The sequence below is a fragment of the Ailuropoda melanoleuca genome, chromosome 11 (genome assembly GCF_002007445.2).
Source record: "Ailuropoda melanoleuca isolate Jingjing chromosome 11, ASM200744v2, whole genome shotgun sequence".
NCBI classification, from domain to species: Eukaryota; Metazoa; Chordata; class Mammalia; order Carnivora; family Ursidae; genus Ailuropoda; species Ailuropoda melanoleuca.
In genome coordinates, this window is record NC_048228.1 from 11,912,359 (window position 1) to 11,931,710 (window position 19,352).

The 19,352-nt window shown below is 57.4% G+C and overlaps 1 protein-coding gene across 1 annotated transcript in view; it reads left to right on the forward strand.

Moving 5' to 3' along the window:
* Nucleotides 1-4,668: 4,668 nt before the first annotated feature.
* Nucleotides 4,669-19,352, forward strand: part of LOC100470624 (rootletin) — a 53,206-nt gene continuing 38,522 nt past the window's right edge. The window contains 13 exon segments of the mRNA XM_034671258.1: nt 4,669-4,899; nt 5,502-5,646; nt 6,880-7,034; nt 11,886-12,071; nt 12,168-12,251; nt 12,325-12,386; nt 12,472-12,637; nt 13,199-13,305; nt 16,575-16,811; nt 17,288-17,384; nt 18,061-18,144; nt 18,591-18,671; nt 18,673-18,825. Coding sequence (XP_034527149.1) covers nt 4,840-4,899; nt 5,502-5,646; nt 6,880-7,034; nt 11,886-12,071; nt 12,168-12,251; nt 12,325-12,386; nt 12,472-12,637; nt 13,199-13,305; nt 16,575-16,811; nt 17,288-17,384; nt 18,061-18,144; nt 18,591-18,671; nt 18,673-18,825 — 1,617 coding nt within the window. The 5' untranslated portion in view covers nt 4,669-4,839.

Here is a 19,352-nt window from a genome sequence, read left to right on the forward strand (position 1 = left end):
GGCCTGAGGCCCCGATGGGCGCCCCCGTGCCGGGTCCCCTCAGCCCGCCGGCTGGGCCGCCGCGGGAGGCCCTTCCCCACCGTCGCCACAAACAGCGGCTCCGGCGCGGCAGCTTCCTGTGGGCCCGACGCCGTCCCCGTTGTCCTCGCTGGGGAAGGCATTTCGCCCTCGCTGCGACCCGACGGCGTGCAAAGTAACCCCATTTTACCGATGAGGAATCTGAGGCCCAGAGTGGTCAACTGAGTTGCCCAAGATGGCACAGCCTGTGCAGGGATTTGGGCCCTCCTCGGGTTTCTCAACATGGGGCCTATAGTTGGCATTTTGAATGGGCTCCGTCGTGATTTTTATGCAAACCCGAGAGGACTGGGCTCTGCGCTGATGTCTGGTCCCTTGGTGGTCAGTCTCCCCAGCTCCTCCTGGGACTGGGACTTGTCTGGGATATTAGGACACTGTGGGGCAGGATCCATCAGGATACCTTCTGTTTGTTTTCATCTGAGATTTCCTCTTTTCCTTAGCTGGGCTCACAGCAGGTGCTTAATAAATAAAAAGTCCGGAGCAGACGGAGGCTAAGGCCAGGCTGGGCTCCTTAGTCAGGAGCAGGGTTCAGAAAAGACCTCAGGAGTCAGAACTCCTCCATCTTTGAGGCTTTGCCTGACTTAGCTCCTCCTCTCCCCAGGCTTTCTCTCAAGCCCTGGGGATGAGGGCCAGCCCTTGGACACTAGGCACCCTTCCCACTCAGGGGTCCCCTGTGGGGTCGCTGTCAGGTTTTTACCCTGAGCTCCTGGGATGCAGCAGGTGCTGGCCACATGTTCCCTGGGGGTCCTTCTGGGATCCCAGTCTGTGGGTGACATCGTTTATGGCCAGGACTTACCCGATGTAACCCCCACCAAAGCTCAGGGGAATTGTTTCTTTTTCTTTTCAATTTCTTTCATTTAGTTTCCTATATTATTACTTGTCTCTTAGCAGTCATTCATTCAACAGCCGTTCATGGAGCGTTGGCTGTGGAGACAGCATTGAACAAGGCCAACTTGGTCCCTGTCCTCGGAGGAGACAGACAACATAGATGTTAGAGAAAACAGTGTATGACTACAGGCAGGGACCACTTAAGCTGCTAGGAGGTCAGGGTTAGCTCTCTCATAGGCGATATTTTTGAGTCAAGATCTGGTTGACAAGCCAGAATCAGCCATGCAAAAGAGGGAAGAGCACTGCAGGCAAAGAAAGTGGCAGGTGCAAATGTCCTGAGGTGGGAGTGTGCCTGATGTGCTTGGATGAGAATCAAGGCCAGCATGGCTATAGGATGGCTTGAGCAAGGGGGCAAAGAGAAGGGGATGATCAGGTGGGAGAAGTGGACTGGAGCCAGATCCGGCAAGCCTCATATGCTGTGGCAGGACTTTGAATTTTGTTATTTTATTTTGAGTGTGATAGGAGGCAGTGTGTGTGTGTGGCAGGGGGTATTGAGCCGAAGAAGGGTGTGATCTCTATTCCGTGAGAACAGACTGGAACTGAGGGACAAGAGTGGAAGCAGGGAGACCTATGAAGAGCCATCTCAGCGGTGCAAGCACAAGATGGCAGCCGCTTATATAATACACGTCTGAGACCCAGGGTGGTGCTTGGCACACAGGAAGCGCTACCTAATGGGAGCCATTGCTGTTATTGCTCAAAACTTTAGAACAAGGCGTGCCTGGGTCTCACATGTGGCTGTAGCTCTTCATGCTGGGTAACTCTGAGCAAGTTATTTAACTTTGCTGAGCCTTAGTGTTGTCATCTGTAAAATGGGTAGAACAGTACTGACATCACAGGGCTGTCAAGAAGATTAAAACAGATAAGGTACAGATGCAACGTTATGGGCAGAGGGCCGGGCTCATGGATGGTTCAGTGTTTTTGTTATAATTTCTAGTTAGCAGTAGGAGAATAAAGGCATAAGTGGGTAAGAGCACAGATGTGTTTGAAACTCATGAGTAATCTCTGCGGGACTTTTTGGCTGGTTCCTGCTGCTAGATCTGGCAAACAGCAGGCTGGAAGGGTGGGCAAAGGCCAAACAGGCTGGGAGGGTGGGCCAGGGTCCAGCAGGGGTGGGGAGGGAACATGTGCAAAGAGTGTCTCCTCTGTATTTATTCACAAAACAATGGATGAGATATGCTACTGGGTACCAGGCACAAGGTTCTAGAATGGGTACTGGGAAGAGCCCATAATACCAGCGGTAGTAATGGTAACACTAGTAAGAGCCAACACTTATGCACTATTTAACAGCATGTAATCATTAAGGTAACACTAGTTGATGTGACAGTGAAACTCTGAAATCTCAGAGACTTAAAAGAAGTTTATTTCTCATCCATGGAAAGTCCTGTTGGGTGTTTGGCAGGTGGCTTTCTACATGGCGACCCACGGACCCAGACCCCTCCAGCTTGTGGCTCAGCATTATTTCCTTCCAGCTTGTGGACAGGGAAGGAGATAAACAGTCCCTCATGGGAGGTTTTTACGGGCCAGGTCTGAAGTGGCACACATTCTTTCTATCTTAATTCTCCTGACCAGAACGTGATCACATGGCCTTATCTGACGGGCAAGGGAGTCCCATCTCCTTATAAGACTTGGAAATATGTTTTGGTGAACGCATAGCGGTCTCTGCCACACCACATCCAAGCACACAGCTAAGCATGGATCACCTCATTGAGTCCTCATGATAGAAACAGGCACCATTAGTGTCCCATTTTACAGATGAGGAAACTGAGGCTCAGAGAGGCGAAGTCACTGGCCCAGGTCACACAGCTGGTGGGGAGGCATAGCCAAGCCTGCAGTTGGATTTTGAAGCTATAAGGTCTAGACTTTTCTATGAGGAATGCAATCACTGTTTTGAGATTTGGCTGTAGAGACGGTGCACACAAGGGTTAGATATGATCTCTTGGGATCTAGAGAACCCAGTCGGACTCTAGGTGGAGAACTCTGGGCAGAGCCGAGGGTTCTGGCATCCTGCTCCCTTCTCCTGATCCCTTAGGGCACTGGGCTGGGGGAAGGCACAGAATAATTCAGTTCACCAAGCACATCTGGGGCCCCCTCTGCCAGGCTGCGTAAGAAGGGTTGGAGATCCTGGCCCAGGGGGTGTTTGTGACCTCCCCCCTGCTCTGATTATGGGTGTGCAGCCTGTAGTGGGGACTTCTGGAGGGCGTCTGGAGGTGGGAAAATGGGAGTCCCGAAGTTTTGTAGTGACAGCTCTCTGCCCCTGGCTGAGTTCACTTCTGCCTAAATTTGGCCGCGGTTGCCACGGCAACTTGGTGGCACTTACCTTTTTGGCCTGGTGCCCTGTTTCCTGGTTTTCCATTTGCAGAACGGACTTCCTAGTTGAGGATGAGGGGTGCAGCCTGACTGATGTGCATTTATGTAGCACCTGCTGCATTCCTGGGTCTGACCTAGACAGAGTAGTAGAGTCGTAAGGGGAAATGCCTGGCCTCGCCTTGGAGCCCTTATTGGGGGGCTGCCTGGCCCAAGTGGAACGAGCTCTGGGCTTACCCCTTCCCTGTGGCATGTCACTTTGAATGAGTGAGAGCTCTAACCTCTCTAGGCCTTGGTTTTCTCATCTGGAAATGGGTTGAGGTGGGGATTTAATGAGCTACATCAAATATGCCTCGTCCGGGACATGGCACTTAGAGGGGCCACAGGAAGCAGGAGTGATGCTAATGAAATCAGGAACAGCAGCATGCCATCTGCTCATGGCTTACTCTGCGCCCGCTGGGGCTTAAACCCCCTTATACCTTTCAACCCACTGGATCCTCAGTGACTCTGTGTGGTAGGGGCTCTCAGTCCCATTTTAGAGATGAAGGAACTGAGGCTCAGAGAGGTACCTTGTCCAAGGTCATCATACTGCCGAGGAGTGGTAGAGCTGGGACTCCCATGTACCACATGGGACCAGCTGGGACCACAGATAGGCCGGGCAGTCCAGAGTTTGGGGCCTAACTGCTCCAGGCAGCGTCCTTGCTGCAGGGCAGGAACCATGGGAGGTGGTGGGTGGACCTCTGGCCCTGGGGTACAGGGACGGTCCGTTTTGGATTTTCCAGTGAGTGAAATCGGTATTTATCGAATGCTCCCAATGAGCCCGGCCCTGAGTTACATGCCCTTTGTGCCCTCACGGTTTTTGGTTTAATCTCCCAGACAACTCCCTGAGATGGGTGCCAATATTATCCACATCTTACAAGAGGACAGTGAGGCTCAGAGAGGCAAAGTTGCTTTCTCAGAAGCACACAGCCTGTGTGTGTGGCTGGGAGTGGGGGTGAGGGGATGAGGGGATTCAGATCGCTTGGTGTGGGCAATTCCACGGTCCCGATCTTTGCCCTGAACGTGTCGTGGGAAAACGTCTTCCCAGCACCCTGGGAATACAGGCTTCGCAAATCACGTGACCCCCGTCTGGGTCAGCAAAGAAGGTGTAAGACTGGTCTTTCCCGCCTCCTGATACTAACCCCACCCCCTCGGCTTGGAGGGCTCTAGGACCCAGCAGCTGGGGCGGGTGGACAGTGAGTCTGGGGGCTGGGGGCAAGGTGGGTCCTTAGCTCCAGGGCCCTCCTCTTCCCTCTCTCCATCCTTTCCCTTTCTCCCTTACCTCCTTTCCTCCCTCCTCCCCTCCCCCTCTTCATCCCTCCTCTTCCCTCTCTTCCCTCCCCTCCCCTCCTTCCCCAGCCCCTCCCCCTCCCTCAGCCCCTCCCACCTCGGTGGTCACATGGGGGCACTGCCGGGTTTAAGCCTAATCTGCCCTGTGCTCAGCATTGCGTCTGACTGTGGGATGGGCGAGCTGAGCTGGTTTCTGGGGCCCTGGAAAAGGGCCTGGAGGGGGGTCCCCACAGCTTCCCCCCCATGAGTTTGGGGCTGGAGGAACCGTTGGAGGCCCAGCTGGCACTGGAGACCATTATCCAGGTGGGTCCTGAGGCCTGTGGCCACCCTGCCCTGGGCAGGGGAGTGTAAGTCTAGCAGGAGTGGGGGAGTGGTGGGTGCATCTTGGGGTGATGGCATGGGAGATGTGGGTTTGGGGTGCACAGGGGCCCCAGCTTGCAGCTCTCAGCCAGACTGGGGGTAGAGCCGGTGCTTCAGGGCTCAACTGCTATGGCTCCCTTATCCCAGTGCCCCGTGGGGAAAAGGGGATCCCTGCTCCCAGATTTAAGGGTTGAGGTGACTTCTGCTAGCACAGTGGAATCCTCACCCATGTAGCATTGGAGCTGGACTGGCGCCCTCGACACTGTGCTGCCCTGATGGGGTTTGTGAGTGGGCCGTGTGGTTTGGTTCGCTTCTCTGGCCCTTGGTGGGCCCTCCTTCCCTGGGGCAGGGGGCACACAGAGTGCCTTCCCATGGGGCTGTTTGCCATTTTAACTCCCAGGTTTCCCTCCGTTTGGGGGATTTCCTGAGGGTCCCCTGGGCACCCACGTGTTTGGAAGCAGGACATTGTTCCTCTCCCACCTAGGGCAGGGAGCCCAGGGTCCCAGGTCCCCTTCAGAGCTTCTCTCCCCCTCCCCTCCCCCCAGACCTTGGAGAGCAGCGTCCTGAGAGCAGGCCAGGAGAAGGGCCTGAGCGAGCAGGACCCGGCCCAGGACTCTCCCAGGACCGCTGGCCTGCCTGCCCGCATCCGGGAGATTGTCACCCGCAACCTCTCCCAGCCTGAGAGCCAAGGTGCTACTCTTCTTTCACCTTCCAGAGACACTGCCTGCACCTCACCCCTCCTCATATCCCCCTTTCCTGCAGTCAGTGACAATAGTGAGTCACTGTGAGGCAGGCACAACCCCGTGACGGAGGTGCCCATTTTACAGATGAGGAAATGGAGGCTCAGAGGTATATTTGCCCAGAGTTGTTCCCCATGTGGTGCTGCTAGATAGTGGAGATGAGCACCCCCTCCGGCAGCGCGTAGCAAAGACTTAGACCCAAACACCACGTTCTCTCCCAGGGAAAGAGTGCGCTGCCTGAACTTGAGATTACAGGGGGAGGGCAGCTCAGCTCAGCTCAGGACTTTGCAGAAGTCCGAGGGGTGGTACTGACCATCCCCCGCCCGGAGAGAGAGGCTGATGGGCCCCCGTTCCTCCTGGTGGATGGCATCCAAGGCTCATCTGTGGTTTGGGAGTCTGGGAAGGGCACACTCCGTCGCAGCTGGTGTATTTGCAGCTCTCCTTCATGATGTTTCTGGTGCTCTGGCCACAGTCCTTGTCCACGCTCAACCTCCTTGGGAGGACCAGGAATGTTGGGCCCCCTAGGAGCCCCAGGCAGGGAGAGACTTAGAGAGCCCTCACCTCAGGCTGGAAGAGCCTAGAGGCCTGTGGTGTGTGTCCAGTTCTGGGATGGAAGGGGAGCCCATAGGATGGGGCGGGGGGGACAGTTCTGCTTCTCCCTTTGGCCTTTTTTCCCCTCCTCGTCTTCCTCCTCCCTCTTCCTCTTTCTCCTCCTCTTCCCAACATGACCCATGCTGTCTCAAGCCCTGGCTTCAGAAGTTACATGAAGCCCTTCCCTTAAGTGAGGCCTCTCTGCTCTCCTGGTCGGGTCTGGTTACCGTTCCACTCATTTCCAGAACAGCAAAACTGAGGCCCAGAGAAGAGTAACAGTTGGAGAAGGAAGGAGCTAGAATTCAGGTCTAGTCCCTGCCTCCTAGATCCAGCCTGCCTCCCGCACATTCTGGGCCTGCTGGGGCCACCCTTCCGCTGTGGTTGTGTCCACTCTGAGTCTAGCTCTAGGCCCATCTCTCTGCACCCCCCGCCCGCCCTTTCTTCAGCTGTGTTTGTGTGCCCTGCTGCTGCATCCCCGCTCAGGGGCCCTGTCCCTCTTCCCGCCTCCGGTGATGTATGTAGTGGGAGGATGTCCCCCTGCACTAGCAGGGGGGTGGGGGGAGCCAACTTCGTGCCTGCTGTCCCTCTCCAGCCCCGCTGCCAGCCCCAGAGATGGCATCAGTGCTGTCACTGCAGGAGGAGAACCAGCTGCTGCAGCAGGAGCTGTCCCGCGTGGAGGACCTGCTGGCCCAGAGCCGCGCGGAGCGTGATGAGCTGGCCATCAAGTACACCGCGGTCAGCGAGAGGGTGGGTGCTGCCTGACGGCCGAGAGCTGGGGCAGGGTGCTCCCCTGCTGCGAGGGCCAGGCCTGGGCACTGGGCTGAGGGTGGGCCCGGAGTCAGGCTGGCCTGGGTGCCGATTGTGGCCCTGCCAGCGTGAGTGGCCTGGAGCAAATCACCGTGCCCTCCCAGTCTGTTTTCTGTCGCGGGGATGCTAATATGATGTGGGCTGGTGAGGAGTCAGCGAGGTGATGGAATAAAGTGCCTGTCACCAGGGTATTTCATTCCTAACTGTCCCACACCTGCTTGGGGTGGGGGCCCAGAGAGTAAGGCCCCTAGAGGCCCCCGCCACCCCTCGAGTGTCTGGACATCTCTCTGTGCTCCCACGTACATGGGTCTTGGGGTCCGTCCAGTGGTGGCTGGACACTGAGGCAGGCAGGCTGAGTGCCTGGCACAGGCAGTATTCTGCCGGCCTTCTGGGGCAGCCGCAGACCTGCAGCCACTCCCCATGGAAGTGAGACCTCGAAGCCTGGCCAGGCCTGGAAGCCAGGCTAGCCTCCTAGTCCAGGTAGGACTCACATTCCCTGGGCACCTGTGCGGTAGGCTTGTGGGGACCCTAGGGCCTGGGCCAGGACTACACGTTTTTGGTGCGCTGTCTCCTTTGGGCCTCGGGGCTTGTGAGAGGCGACGCTAGGGAGTGGATGGTGGCTGGAAGTTGGTGAGAGAGTTGCGCGAGGGAGGGCGTGTCTAGGTGGGAGGTGTGTGGGCGGTAACTGTCGAGGCAGTAACTACTGTTTACTGAGTGCTTACTCTGGGCCAGGTGCTTGCTGGTGCTTCACGTCTGCTGCACCAAGGTTGAGACCATCATGATGCTCAGTTAATAGAGGAGATAGCAGGCTCCGAGAGGGACAGCACCAGGCTTGGGGTCACACAGCCAGTGAAGGCTATAGGGCTCTCGACCCCCAGCCCAGGGCTGTGCTTTGCCATTTTGTTTTCTGGGTGTAGGAAGAGACAACTGGGCTGGGAGTTCCAGGGGGGCAGTTGGAAAGCTGGAAGGACCTCAGACATGACCCTCTGGCTATAACAAATGGGAGACTGAAGCCCAGAGCTGGAAGCTGGCCCAGAGCCCCCTGTGCGCTAGGCAGAGCCAGGTTAGCCGAGGATCCCTGGGCTGGGCCTGTCATGTAGAGGCTTGCATACTCCTGTGGGGAGGAGGGACATGCATTTATGTGTGTGGTTGGGAGGTGTGCCAGTGTCCTGGCATTGGCTCGCCTGGACAGGCCCCCCAACTTGTCAAGACTTGCGGAGGAGCTGGGCGGGGGGCCCGGAGTGGTCCATAGTGCTGGGGACAGTGCAGAGCTAGTTTTCCCAGGTTTGGCAGGAGGTGTGGAGGGGTGGGCTGGCCCGAGTCCCCTGTTGTTGGGGGTGATGGGGCCTTGAGCCAGCCCTCTTCCAGTTTAGCCCCTCTCATCTTTTGGCCACTGGCACAGTGCCAGGCCCCCGGGGGCTGCCTCTTAAATGCTAGCTTCTGACTGAGAAGGAAGCTGGCGCGGTCCCCCTAGCTGGCAGGGGAAGAGAATGAGAGGTGGGAGGTGGCTGGTTTCTTTTCTGCTAAAACACAGCTTCTGAGGCTGGGGCTGCAGCAAGCCAAAGGCTGGTTGGGTAGGGGGCTGCATTAGTCTGGAAGATTCCCTCATGGGGCTGGGGAGGCCCCTGAGTAGCACATAGAGGGAGCCGGGTATTTCACTTTTCTTGGTGTGAGGTGGTGTGAGGTGGTGTGAGTGAGGCCCCCCACCCCCGCCGCCTGCAGGCAGGGTTTGGATGAGAATGACCTTCGGGCCTGTCCTGGGACAGGGCTCCCAGAGAACACCAGAGCCTGGAGATCACCTTATTACAGATGGGGAAGCAGGCCCAGAGCAAGGGCTCGGTAGGCCCAAGGTCAGTGGTGGAGCTGGGTTAAGACCCCAGGTCCAGGGCTCTGTGGTCCTGTGATGCTCAGTCCCTGCTGTCCACTTGTTCCCATGGTACAGGGGGCAGGACCGGCAGGCGTGTGGCCGTAACGGTTACATGGGGGCTGTTTGGAGGCCCGTCAGTGAGGTTGTTCTGACCCTTTCAGCCCCACGGCATCCCTGGGAAAAAGAAGTGGAGGTGAGGTCAGGATCTGTGTCCTGTTGACGGCATGTAGGGAAACTGAGGCAGAGGCTCCCCATGGCCACTTCCCAGGTCAGAAGGAGGATCTCACGGTCCCTGTGGAGCCCTTCCCCCCATCTTACTGTCCCTGAGGAGCAGGTGTTGGGCGAGGACAGCTGGGAATGGGAAGGCAGGCATGGCCACGCCCCGCAGGGCTCCACAGGACAGACCCCCTGGGCTCCCCCAGTGTCCATGGCAACCTGGATCCAGTGAATGAATGGCGGGTAGTAAGGCAGCGGTTGCTAAGGGAGACAGTAAACTTCTTTCATCCTCAGCGTGGTGACCCGCCTCTTTCCCTTTTGAATTAGAAGTTAAACTGAAAGGCTGTTTTGTGAGAGGTGAAGTTTGTGCAAAGGGCCGAGGTGTGGCCGGGAGTGGCCCGGGCCTGGCTGTGAGCACTGGGGAAGCCCATGGCGCACCCAATGACTGCCTGAACCCCCCTAAATCACAACAGCAAATAGCACCTGGGTCACACAGATGGGCAAAGCACACAGAGCAGGGGCCCCAATCAGACGCCAACCGGACACAAACACAGATGTCATATAGAAACACAAGTTCCCCATAGTGATACACTCTGGATCATGGACCAGACATAGCATAAGTCCCACTCCCGGCCAGACACCACACAGCCCCCCGTCTTCACAGCACATACCTCCCAGATGCACAGCTACACCCCTAAGCTACCCGATCCTGCGGACAACACCTATGGTCTCACGTCTCGCGGACACACACCGCCAGACGGAGGTCGCTGCATACCTGCACAAGGCATAGAGTTGCTGATACGCATGCCGCAGACACGTGTGGAGCCCAGACATGCTCCCCAGCCCTGCTCGCCCACTTACAGGTCTGCATGCAGACATAAACACACATGAACGGGGGCGCCTGGGTGGCTTAGTCGGTTAGGCGTCTGCCTTCGGCTCAGGTCATGATCCCAGGGGCCTGGGATTGAGCCCCTTGTTGGGCTCCTTGCTCATGGAGAGCCTGCTTCTCCCTCTCCTCCCCACTTGTGCTCTCTCTCACTATCTCTGTATTGCTCTCTCAAATAAATAAGTAAAATTAAAAAAAAAAAACCCACATGAACACATGGGCACTCACTGAGGTTCCTGTGAAGGCCTAGACGCAAAGACACACAGGGTCCCATATGGAGACAAATGACAGAACACGGCCCAGCCACAGCCAGTGAGCTGCACCTGGGTCAGTGCACAGCACACATGGTATCTCAGTACCGCCACGTGCAGATGGGGATGCTGGGCCTGTCACCTGACTTAGGCAGACTCCATGCAGACACTGGTCATGGTCCTGCAGCCTACCTTCCAGGCAGAGGCCCTCAAGCGCTCCCCACCGGCCCCTCTTCATGGGTGGCACCCCAGTGGCCACTGTCACCCTGCTCCAGCCCTGACCCCAGCACATGGGGTGGGGTGGGGAGAGGCCAGTTGTTAGCACGGTTGGTGGCTCGTCGAGGGGCTCCCGGGCATACTGGGTGAATGTAGGCCCGGACGGCTGGCCTGGCCTGGTCCTGTTACTTAACCAAGGTGAGAGTAGTTGCCCTTGCTGTTGGCTTCCCAGGACCTGGTGTGGGAGGGCATGTGAATGGCGTGCCTGGGCTAGCAGGCCAGGCACTGGGGAGATGGATGGTGAGTGTGGGCCTGGGTCAGGATCAGCCAGCTGGGGCTGTCTTCCCCTTGGTTCTCCCTGGGCACTGTCACTCCTCTGTCAGTCCCGCTCATCCTCAGCTGCCTGCTCCTTCCTCCCTTCCCCAACAGCTCGAGGAGGCTGCAGGGCCCCCTGGGACCAGCAGGTGCCTAAGGGGTTAGGAGGCTCAGCCAGAGCAACAATGATGACAACGCAGGCATGCAGGCATCCAGGCACCCGGTCTGTGCTCACGGGGTCTGACAATGAACAGGCTGCCAGCTGCCTGGGGGTGGAGCAGGGCGCTGACAGCAGCTTCCCATAAGGTGGGAGGGGGAGTAACCCGAGGCTGGGCTGGGAGGAGAAGGTGTCAATAAGCATGCCCTAAGTTCGGGAGTGTGCCTCTTACAGAGTACTGCGTATGGGGCGTGGGGGCGGGGCGGGGAGTTCATCTGCGTCACCCTGGGGGTGTTTGAGACTGCCACTCTGCCTTATGTGTGTGCCCGTCTCTAAGCTCAGATATGCACGTGTATGTTTTTGCCTCTGTTTGAGTGTATTCACATATGCTCACGCGATTAATGCGTGAGTCAACAAGCATGCCGCTGCTACTCTCCTGGGTCTAAGATACAGTGGGGAACAAAAATCCAGGTTTTCCTGAGCTCACCTTGGGTGGGGGTGGGGAGACATGGGCATGTTGCTAATAATCAACCGCAGCTGGCTGAGGTATTCAGCAGAGAGGCTCATGGCGCACCCACGCAAGTGCACGGAGGGCCTATGAGGTTCCCCTCCCCCCAACCCCGTGCAATTTTGTGTTTTGCATGCACATGTTCGTGGGCCCACCTGCATGTGTCCACCCGTGCCTTGTCTGTGTGTCCATGCATGTTCAACCCGTGTCTGTGCACAGCTGCATTACCCTGTGCACGCGTGCATTGCACCCTGGGCTTGCCCATACGTGCCTGCAAGGCATTGTGGGTCCAGGCTCAGCCTGGCATCCCCTGCAGAGTTCTGTGCCTGCCTTCCCGGGAGGCCCAGGCCTCTCACCCAGGGACCTTCCCTGCAGCTGGAGCAGGCTGTGCGGCTGGAGTCTGGGGAGCTGGAAACGCCCGAGCCCAGGGGGCTGGTACGGCAGAGCGTGGAGCTGCGGAGGCAGCTGCAGGAGGAGCAGGCCTCCTACCGGCGCAAGCTGCAGGCCTACCAGGAAGGCCAGCAGCGGCAGGCCCAGCTGGTGCAGCGGCTGCAGGCCAAGGTCAGGGCCACCGACTCCTGCTCCTGTCCCCCCATGTGCTGGCTTTGCCCTGCCCTCCAGCCCTGGGGCTAATCTTCCACTCCCCACCCATCACAGACCCTCCAGTACAAGAAGAAGTGCTCGGAGCTGGAGCAGCAGCTGGTGGAGAGATCCGCAGAGCTGGAGCAGCAGCGGCTGAGGGTGGGTGCCGGGGTGGGGCAAGGCAGGCCCTTCCCTCTGTTGCCCAGGCTGATGCCCCACTTCTCCCACCCAGGACACGGAGCACAGCCACGACCTGGAGAGCGCCCTCGTCCGCCTGGAGGAGGAGCAGCAGAGGTGGGACGCTGCAGGGAGGGCGCAGGGCGGACAGGGCTGTCCTCTCCTGCCATGTGCCCACCGGTGTCCCTTTTGCACCCTCCAGGAGTGCCAGCCTGGCCCAGGTGAACTCCATGCTCCGAGAGCAGCTTGACCAGGCGAGCTCGGCCAACCAGGCTCTGAGTGAGGACATACGCAAGGTGACTACCGACTGGACACGCTGCTGTAAGGAGCTGGAGCAGCGGGAGGCGGCGTGGAGGCGTGAGGAGGAGGTGGGCATGGGGGTGCTGGGAGGCCTGTGGGCCCAGCCTGACCTGAGGGGTAGGACTAAGGGGTCAGGAGAGGGAGGCCCTCCTGGCAGGTGAGCCCTTTAGGAGAAGTAAATAGTGGTCATCATAATAGCTGGCCTTGCTTAGTCCGTACCACGTGCCTGGCGTGCATGTTCTCCACTGTTCCTCATAATACCTGTGTGTGGTAGGTGCCGTCACGCTCATTTTAAAGAGAAGTTAAGTAACCGCGCACGATGATGCAACGATGCCCCTGGTAGCTGGGATGCAAACCTGGGTCTCCAGCACTTTCTGACCTTTGCGCTGCCTCTTGCAGCCGCAGCCGGTGGAGGCGTTGCAACCCAGTTCCCTGTGCGGGGACAGCTCCCCGCCTTCCCCTGTAGGCTGGCCGGGCGCAGGCCTGGGGGAAGACCCACATCCTGGGCCACAGGGCCTCCCGGGAGCATCCCATCGGAGTTGGGGAGGAGGCGGGGCTGGGAGGGGTGGAGCCGGGGCGGGGCCGGGGAGGGGGCGGGCCCGCCCTCACTCCGCCCGCGTTCCCTCCAGTCCTTCAACACCTACTTCAGCAATGAGCACAGCCGCCTGCTCCTGCTCTGGAGGCAGGTTGTGGGGGTCCGTCGGCTAGTCAGCGAAGTGAAGATGTCCACCGAGAGGTGAGTGAGGCCCGGCTGGCGGAGGGACGGCCTGGGGAGACGCTGCAGCAGCTGGGAGACAGCCCCGCTTTTTAAGCTGAATTCAACTCACCTCAGTTGATCTGCAGTCCATTCCGACATACTTACCGTGTGCCCGGCCCTGTGGAGACGCAGAAACAACTAGTAATAATGAACTTCTACCGCCATCGCGGCAGTCAGCATTTACTAGGTGTTTGCTCTGAGCTAGGCTCTTTGGCCATTTTATTTCTTCTGATATCTACACTGTCCCCATGAGGTAGGAACTGTAATGATCCCCGTTTTACAGATGAGGGCATGAAGGTTCAGAGAGGTAGAGTGACCTTCCCAAGGTCACACAGCAGTAAGTGGCCAAGTCAGGATTTAGAGCTCCTGCTTTTAATCCACTAGAATATTCAGGTTCTGCTACAGGACATCATAAACTCTAGTGATGAAAAGATATGGACTCCCAAAATTCTAGACTGAGGAAGGGAGTGGTGAGTGACATGGAAATAGAACAGAGAATATCCCAGATTCTCAGAAGGATGGGAGGGTTGGGGAGGTCAAGGAAACACTTCATAGAGGAGATGGAATTTGCCTGGACCTAGAGGGCTGGGTAGGATTTTAACCAGCAGAGCCAGGGGAGCTCCAGGCAGAGGGAAGAGTGTGAGCAAAGGCTTGGAGGTAGGAGGACATGGCAGTCAGTGGGGTTGAAGCAAAAGGCAGGGGAAGGGAGGTCAGGTTGGGAGAGCCTCAAAGGTCTATGTCAGTAGGGGAGCCTGGTCCTGCTTGATCTTTGAGAGCAGGTGAGGCTGTGGGGAGAGCTGAGGCAGGCAAACCAATTCCTTTCCTTTTCTGCATTAAAACTTTGTTTAATTATTGATCTTTTGTGAAAGTCATTGGATATTCAGTGTCCAGATTTCCAGTAGACTCGTCATTGTCACAGATGAGTCACTTGTTGTCTTTATAATTTGTTTGAATTAGGACCCATAGATGCTCACCAAATGTGATTGGCTGACTTATCTTTTAAGTCTTTTCATTTGTTTGTTTAGAAAACTGGGACAGTTGGGGGCACCTGGGTGGCTCAGTTGGCTAGGGTCTGCCTTTGACTCAGGTCATGATACCACTGTCCTGGGATCTAGCCCAGTGTCGGGCTCCCTGCTCGGTGGGGAGTCGGCTTCTCCCTCCCCCTGCTCTTGTGCTCGAGCTCTGTCCCCCCCTCCCTCAAATAAAGAAATAAAGAAATAAAGAAAAGGAAAGTGGGACAGTTGTCCTAAGAGATTCCCATAGTCTGGATTCTGAGGTGGTGTTTAACACCTTTGTCCCCTGTATTTCCTGTAAATTGGATGTTCGATTTCTTTTTTTTTTTTTTTGAAGATTTTATTTATGGAGATAGCAAGAGAGAGCACGAGCGGGGAGGAGGCGCAGAGGGAGAGGGAGAAGCAGGCTCCCTGATGAGCAGGGAACCCAATGCAGGGCTTGATCCCAGGACCCCAGGATCATGACCTGAGCCAAAGGCAGCCACTTAACCGACTGAGCCACCCAGGCACCCCTGGATTTAATTCTTGATCAGATTCAGGTTGGGGTTTCAGGTACCCCTTTACTTATTTTCATTTTAAGATTTTTTTTTTTTTAAGCTTCAGTGAGGTGTGGGGCCCCTGGGTGGCTCAGTTAAGCGTCCAGCCCTTGGTTTTGGTTCAGGTCATGATCTCAGGGTCGTGAGATTGAGCCCCATGTCGGGCTCCATGCTTGGTGTGGAGTCCGCTTGGGATTCCCTCTGCCCCTCCCCCTACTCTCTCCCTCTCTCAAGAAAATAAATAAATCTTANCCTTGGTTTTGGTTCAGGTCATGATCTCAGGGTCGTGAGATTGAGCCCCATGTCGGGCTCCATGCTTGGTGTGGAGTCCGCTTGGGATTTCCTCTGCCCCTCCCCCTACTCTCTCCCTCTCTCAAGAAAATAAATAAATCTTAAAAAAAAAATAAGAATTTCACGCTTTACTTTTGAATGACTCATATATTCACACCGTTCAAATTTCAAAAGGGTGTACAAAAGGGGAAAAGTCCCCCCCACCCCCCTCTGTAATTTCTGGCCCAGATGCTTCCCTCCCCTCCTGGAGGCGAGTGGTATGACCAGTTTCCTACATGACCTTCCAGGCTTATTTTATATAAGCAAATACAGCAGATCACACACACTCTCTCTCTCTCTCTTTTTCTCTCTCTCGAGCGCACTTTCTTTCTCTCCCTCCCCCACCCCCTTTGCTCCAGACTCTTGGTGGAATCTCGTCTTTGTGTTCTTGAAGATGCTGTCTTCACCTAATAGTTATAACTGGGAGGCGGCTCCGTATCAAGCTCTGAAGAGCTTCCCCATTTTTCTTGGCTACGGAGTATTCCGTTGAATGGATAGACCAAGTTTATTTAACAGTAGCACTCTTCTGGGGCACCTGGGTGGCTGCATTGGTTAAGCATCTGCCTTCAGCTCAGGTCATGATCCCAGGGATCTGGGATCACGCCCTGAGCCGAAGGCAGACGCTTAACGACTGAGCCACCCACGTGCCCCTNGAGCTTGCTTCTCCTTTCTCTCTGCCCCTCCTCCCTGCTCGTCCTCTCTCTTGCTATCTCTCTCTCTCAAATAAATAAATGAAATCTTTTTAAAAAATAGTAGCCCTCTTTTGATGCACATTTATTTATTTATTTTAAGATTTTATTTATTTATTTGATAGAGAGAGCGACAGCCAGCAAGAGAGGGAGCACAAGCAGGGGGAGTGGGAGAGGAAGAAGCAGGCTCCCAGCGGAGGAGCCTGATGTGGGGCTCGATCCCAGGGATCTGGGATCGCCCTGAGCCGAAGGCAGACGCTTAACGACTGAGCCACCCACGTGCCCCTTGATGCACATTTAGATTGTCCCCAGTATTTCTCACATGAGCAGTGCTACAGTGGATCACCTTACACACAGGGCCCTTTCCTTGCATTGGGCTGTATCTGTAGGATAAACTCTTAGGGGTGTAGCTGGTGGGTCAAAGAGCCTATCCATTTATAATTTTCAGAGCTCTTCCTTATTGCCCTATGTCGTGGTTACACCCACTTACCCTCATGCCAGTGGTGTCGAGGAGGGCCTGTTTCTCCAGAGCCTCACCTACATTGTGTGTTATAGGACTTTCTTTTTTTCCAATCTGGTAGTGACATCCCACTCAGCCCACTGTAGTATCCTGATACCATTTTAATTTGCACTTGGGAGCCTGCCCCCATCCCCTGCCTATCCTGTGTTCTCTCCCCCAGGGACCTGCTGCATTTGGGAGGGGAACTGGCCCGGACCTCGAGGGCCATCCAGGAGGCGGACCTGGGGCTGAGCGCCGGCCTGCGGCTGGCTGAGAGCCGGGCCGAAGCGGCCCTGGAGAAGCAGGCGCTGCTGCAGACGCAGCTGGAGGAGCAGCTGCGGGACAGGGTGCTCCAGGAGAAGGACCTGGCCCAGCTGCAGGCGCAGAGCAACCTGGACAAGGCCAATCTCAGTGCCAGGTGGGTGCCTGGCAGGCAGCGCAGGAGGCAGCATCCCTGTAGAGCCCGCATCTGGGGATGCAGGGAGGAACGAGTGACTGGCGGTGGGCCCGTCCCCCTTGTGTGAGCTCAGCCACTCTGCCGCGACGCCCTATGTGACAGAGGGGGAGACTGAGACTCGGGGGGGCTCTTGTCCAGGGCACACGAACAGGCAGTTTAACCACTGATGCTAGAACTGATGCTGTTAGCTCCTGAGACCTGGACGGGTCCCAGAGTGCCTTCCCAGGATGTAAAGCAAGGAGCATCCTCATTCTCCTTTTACAGGCGAGCAGTCTGAGGTCCAGAGAGAAGTGACTTGCTCAAGGTCACACAGCTAGGGACGTGGATGCTAGGGTCCCTCCTGAGGTTTGGGAAAGCATGAAGGACACAGAGCTGGTGGGTTTGAGGAGAAGGTGGGGTGGGTCTCCCCTTCACCTCTGTTACTGCCCTCCCTCCAGAGTGACAGAGCTGGCCCTGACAGTGGAGCGCCTTCAGAACCAGAATCTGGAGAAGGATCGGGTCAACAAGGCCCTGACCGAGAAGCTCGAGGCCCTGGTGAGATGCAGCTGCCCCCGAGATATGGAGGGCGGGATCGGGAGACAGAGCAGATCTGCGGATGAGGGCCGTGTTTGGTTGGGCCACCCTTAGCATCCCACTTAGACTCAGTTTCACCCCTCATTCACTGAGCACCTAGTGTGTGCCAGGCTTAGTGTGGGTACCTAGTGTGTGCCAGGCTTAGTGGTAAGTATGTTCACCTCTTTTATCCTATTTCATCCTCTCAGCAGCCTTGTAGCATGATTCCCATTACACAGATGAGGAAACGGAGGCCCAAGGGGAAATACTTGTCCGGAGTCTCAGAGCCAATAAGCTGGGGCTTGAACAGATGCCTGTGTGCTGCCAGCCCAGGGCTCCTTCTCTTGGAGCTTAGCTGCCTTCCCCGGAGAGGGACACCCTTCAAGGGTGATCCCTGGGTTGGCATCCTTCTGTGTGGGCCCTGGCCTGGGTTCTGTGTCCAGCTTTCCTCCAACAGTGTGTGTGACCTATATAGTGACCTGGTCTGTTTGGTGAGGGCACTGGGGCTGTTATGGGGTCTACCAAGTGGCAGGCCTATGGGCATGACTTTAGAGGCCACCTGATGGGCAGGGCCTCCAGGGAGGGAGATGCCCGTGGAGTTTCAGGCTAGAGCAGAGACCGTGACCACTGTTTCTTTGTCTCCCCACTATCACTCCAGGAATCCCTGCGGCTCCAGGAGCAGGTGGCCCTGGAGACAGAAGACGGAGAGGGGCTGCAGCAGACCCTGAGGGACCTGGCACAGGTGTGAGGTGGGAGGGAGCGCCGAGCGGGGCAGGGCCAGGCAGGCTGGGAGCACCACCCCTCTGGTGGGTTTGAGTTAAACTGCAAGTGGTTGGGGGCCGTGGGGACCCTGGCTGCTGCTGTTGGACACCCCTGCTAGCTGAGCCTGGCCTCCACCCTGAGGGGAGCCCCAGTCCAAGAGGGGAGGCACTGCCCATTCCAGGCCCGTCTGTGAGAGCCGCCCGATCATGTCGTGGTAATACATGGGAGACTTCACCGGCCTGCTGCGGGGTGTGAGCCTCCGGGGGTAGAATCGGGAAGACCTGTAGGAAGGGAGCTTAGAATGTGCTGCGGAGTGTGTGAGGAACCCGGACACGTGGCCCCCGCGACCCCACTGCCTCGCCTGGGCTTCTTGGCCCGGCTAGCCCGCGGCCCCCTTCTCAGTGGCCTACCCCCACCCCACCTCAGGCCGTCCTGTCGGACATGGAGAGCGGTGTCCAGCTGAGCGGCTCCGAGCGCATGGCGGACGCATCGGACGGCAGCCTGCGGGGGGCTCTCAGGCCCCCGGACCCCCTCCCCGCCGCGGCGCTCCTCGCCCGGCCGCGGCCGATCCCCGCGCCGAGGCCCATCGCCCGCCTGCTCCGACTCCTCCACGCTCGCCCTGATCCACTCGGCCCTGCACAAGCGCCAGCTGCAGGTGCAGGTAGGAGGGGCCCCAGCGCCCTGCAGGGCGGCGCCAGAATCCCAGGACCCGCTTTGGGCCACTCGGGGCGGAGTCAGTGTCCTGGGGGTGGAGCCAGGGTTCCAGGGGAGGAGCCCGGGCCTGAGCGTTTGGGAGTGGAGCCAGAACCCTGAGAAAAGAGCCACTGAGTCAGGCAGGACCCATGGAAGTGGCTGAGAGCAAGGAGGCCGATCTGAGCCCCGAGTGGGAGGTGCTTGGGCAGCGGGCGGCGGAGCCTGGGGCAGAGCTAGAGTCCTGGTATAGATTGCGGGACAGACAGAGCCAGGACCCCGGGAAAAGGCCCTGGGGGAGAAATCAATCTAGGATGAGAGGAGCTGGGGAACTAGGGGCAGCGAGGAGTCGGGGGAAGAGTCAGAACCCGGATGCAAAGGGGAGGAGCCTGGGAGCCCTGGGGTAGTCAGAATCCACGAGAGGCTGGAGTGTGCGTGGTGGTTTGTCTGGGGCTTAGGTCGGAGTGGCCAAGGAAATGGAGGCTCCGAGCCCTGGCA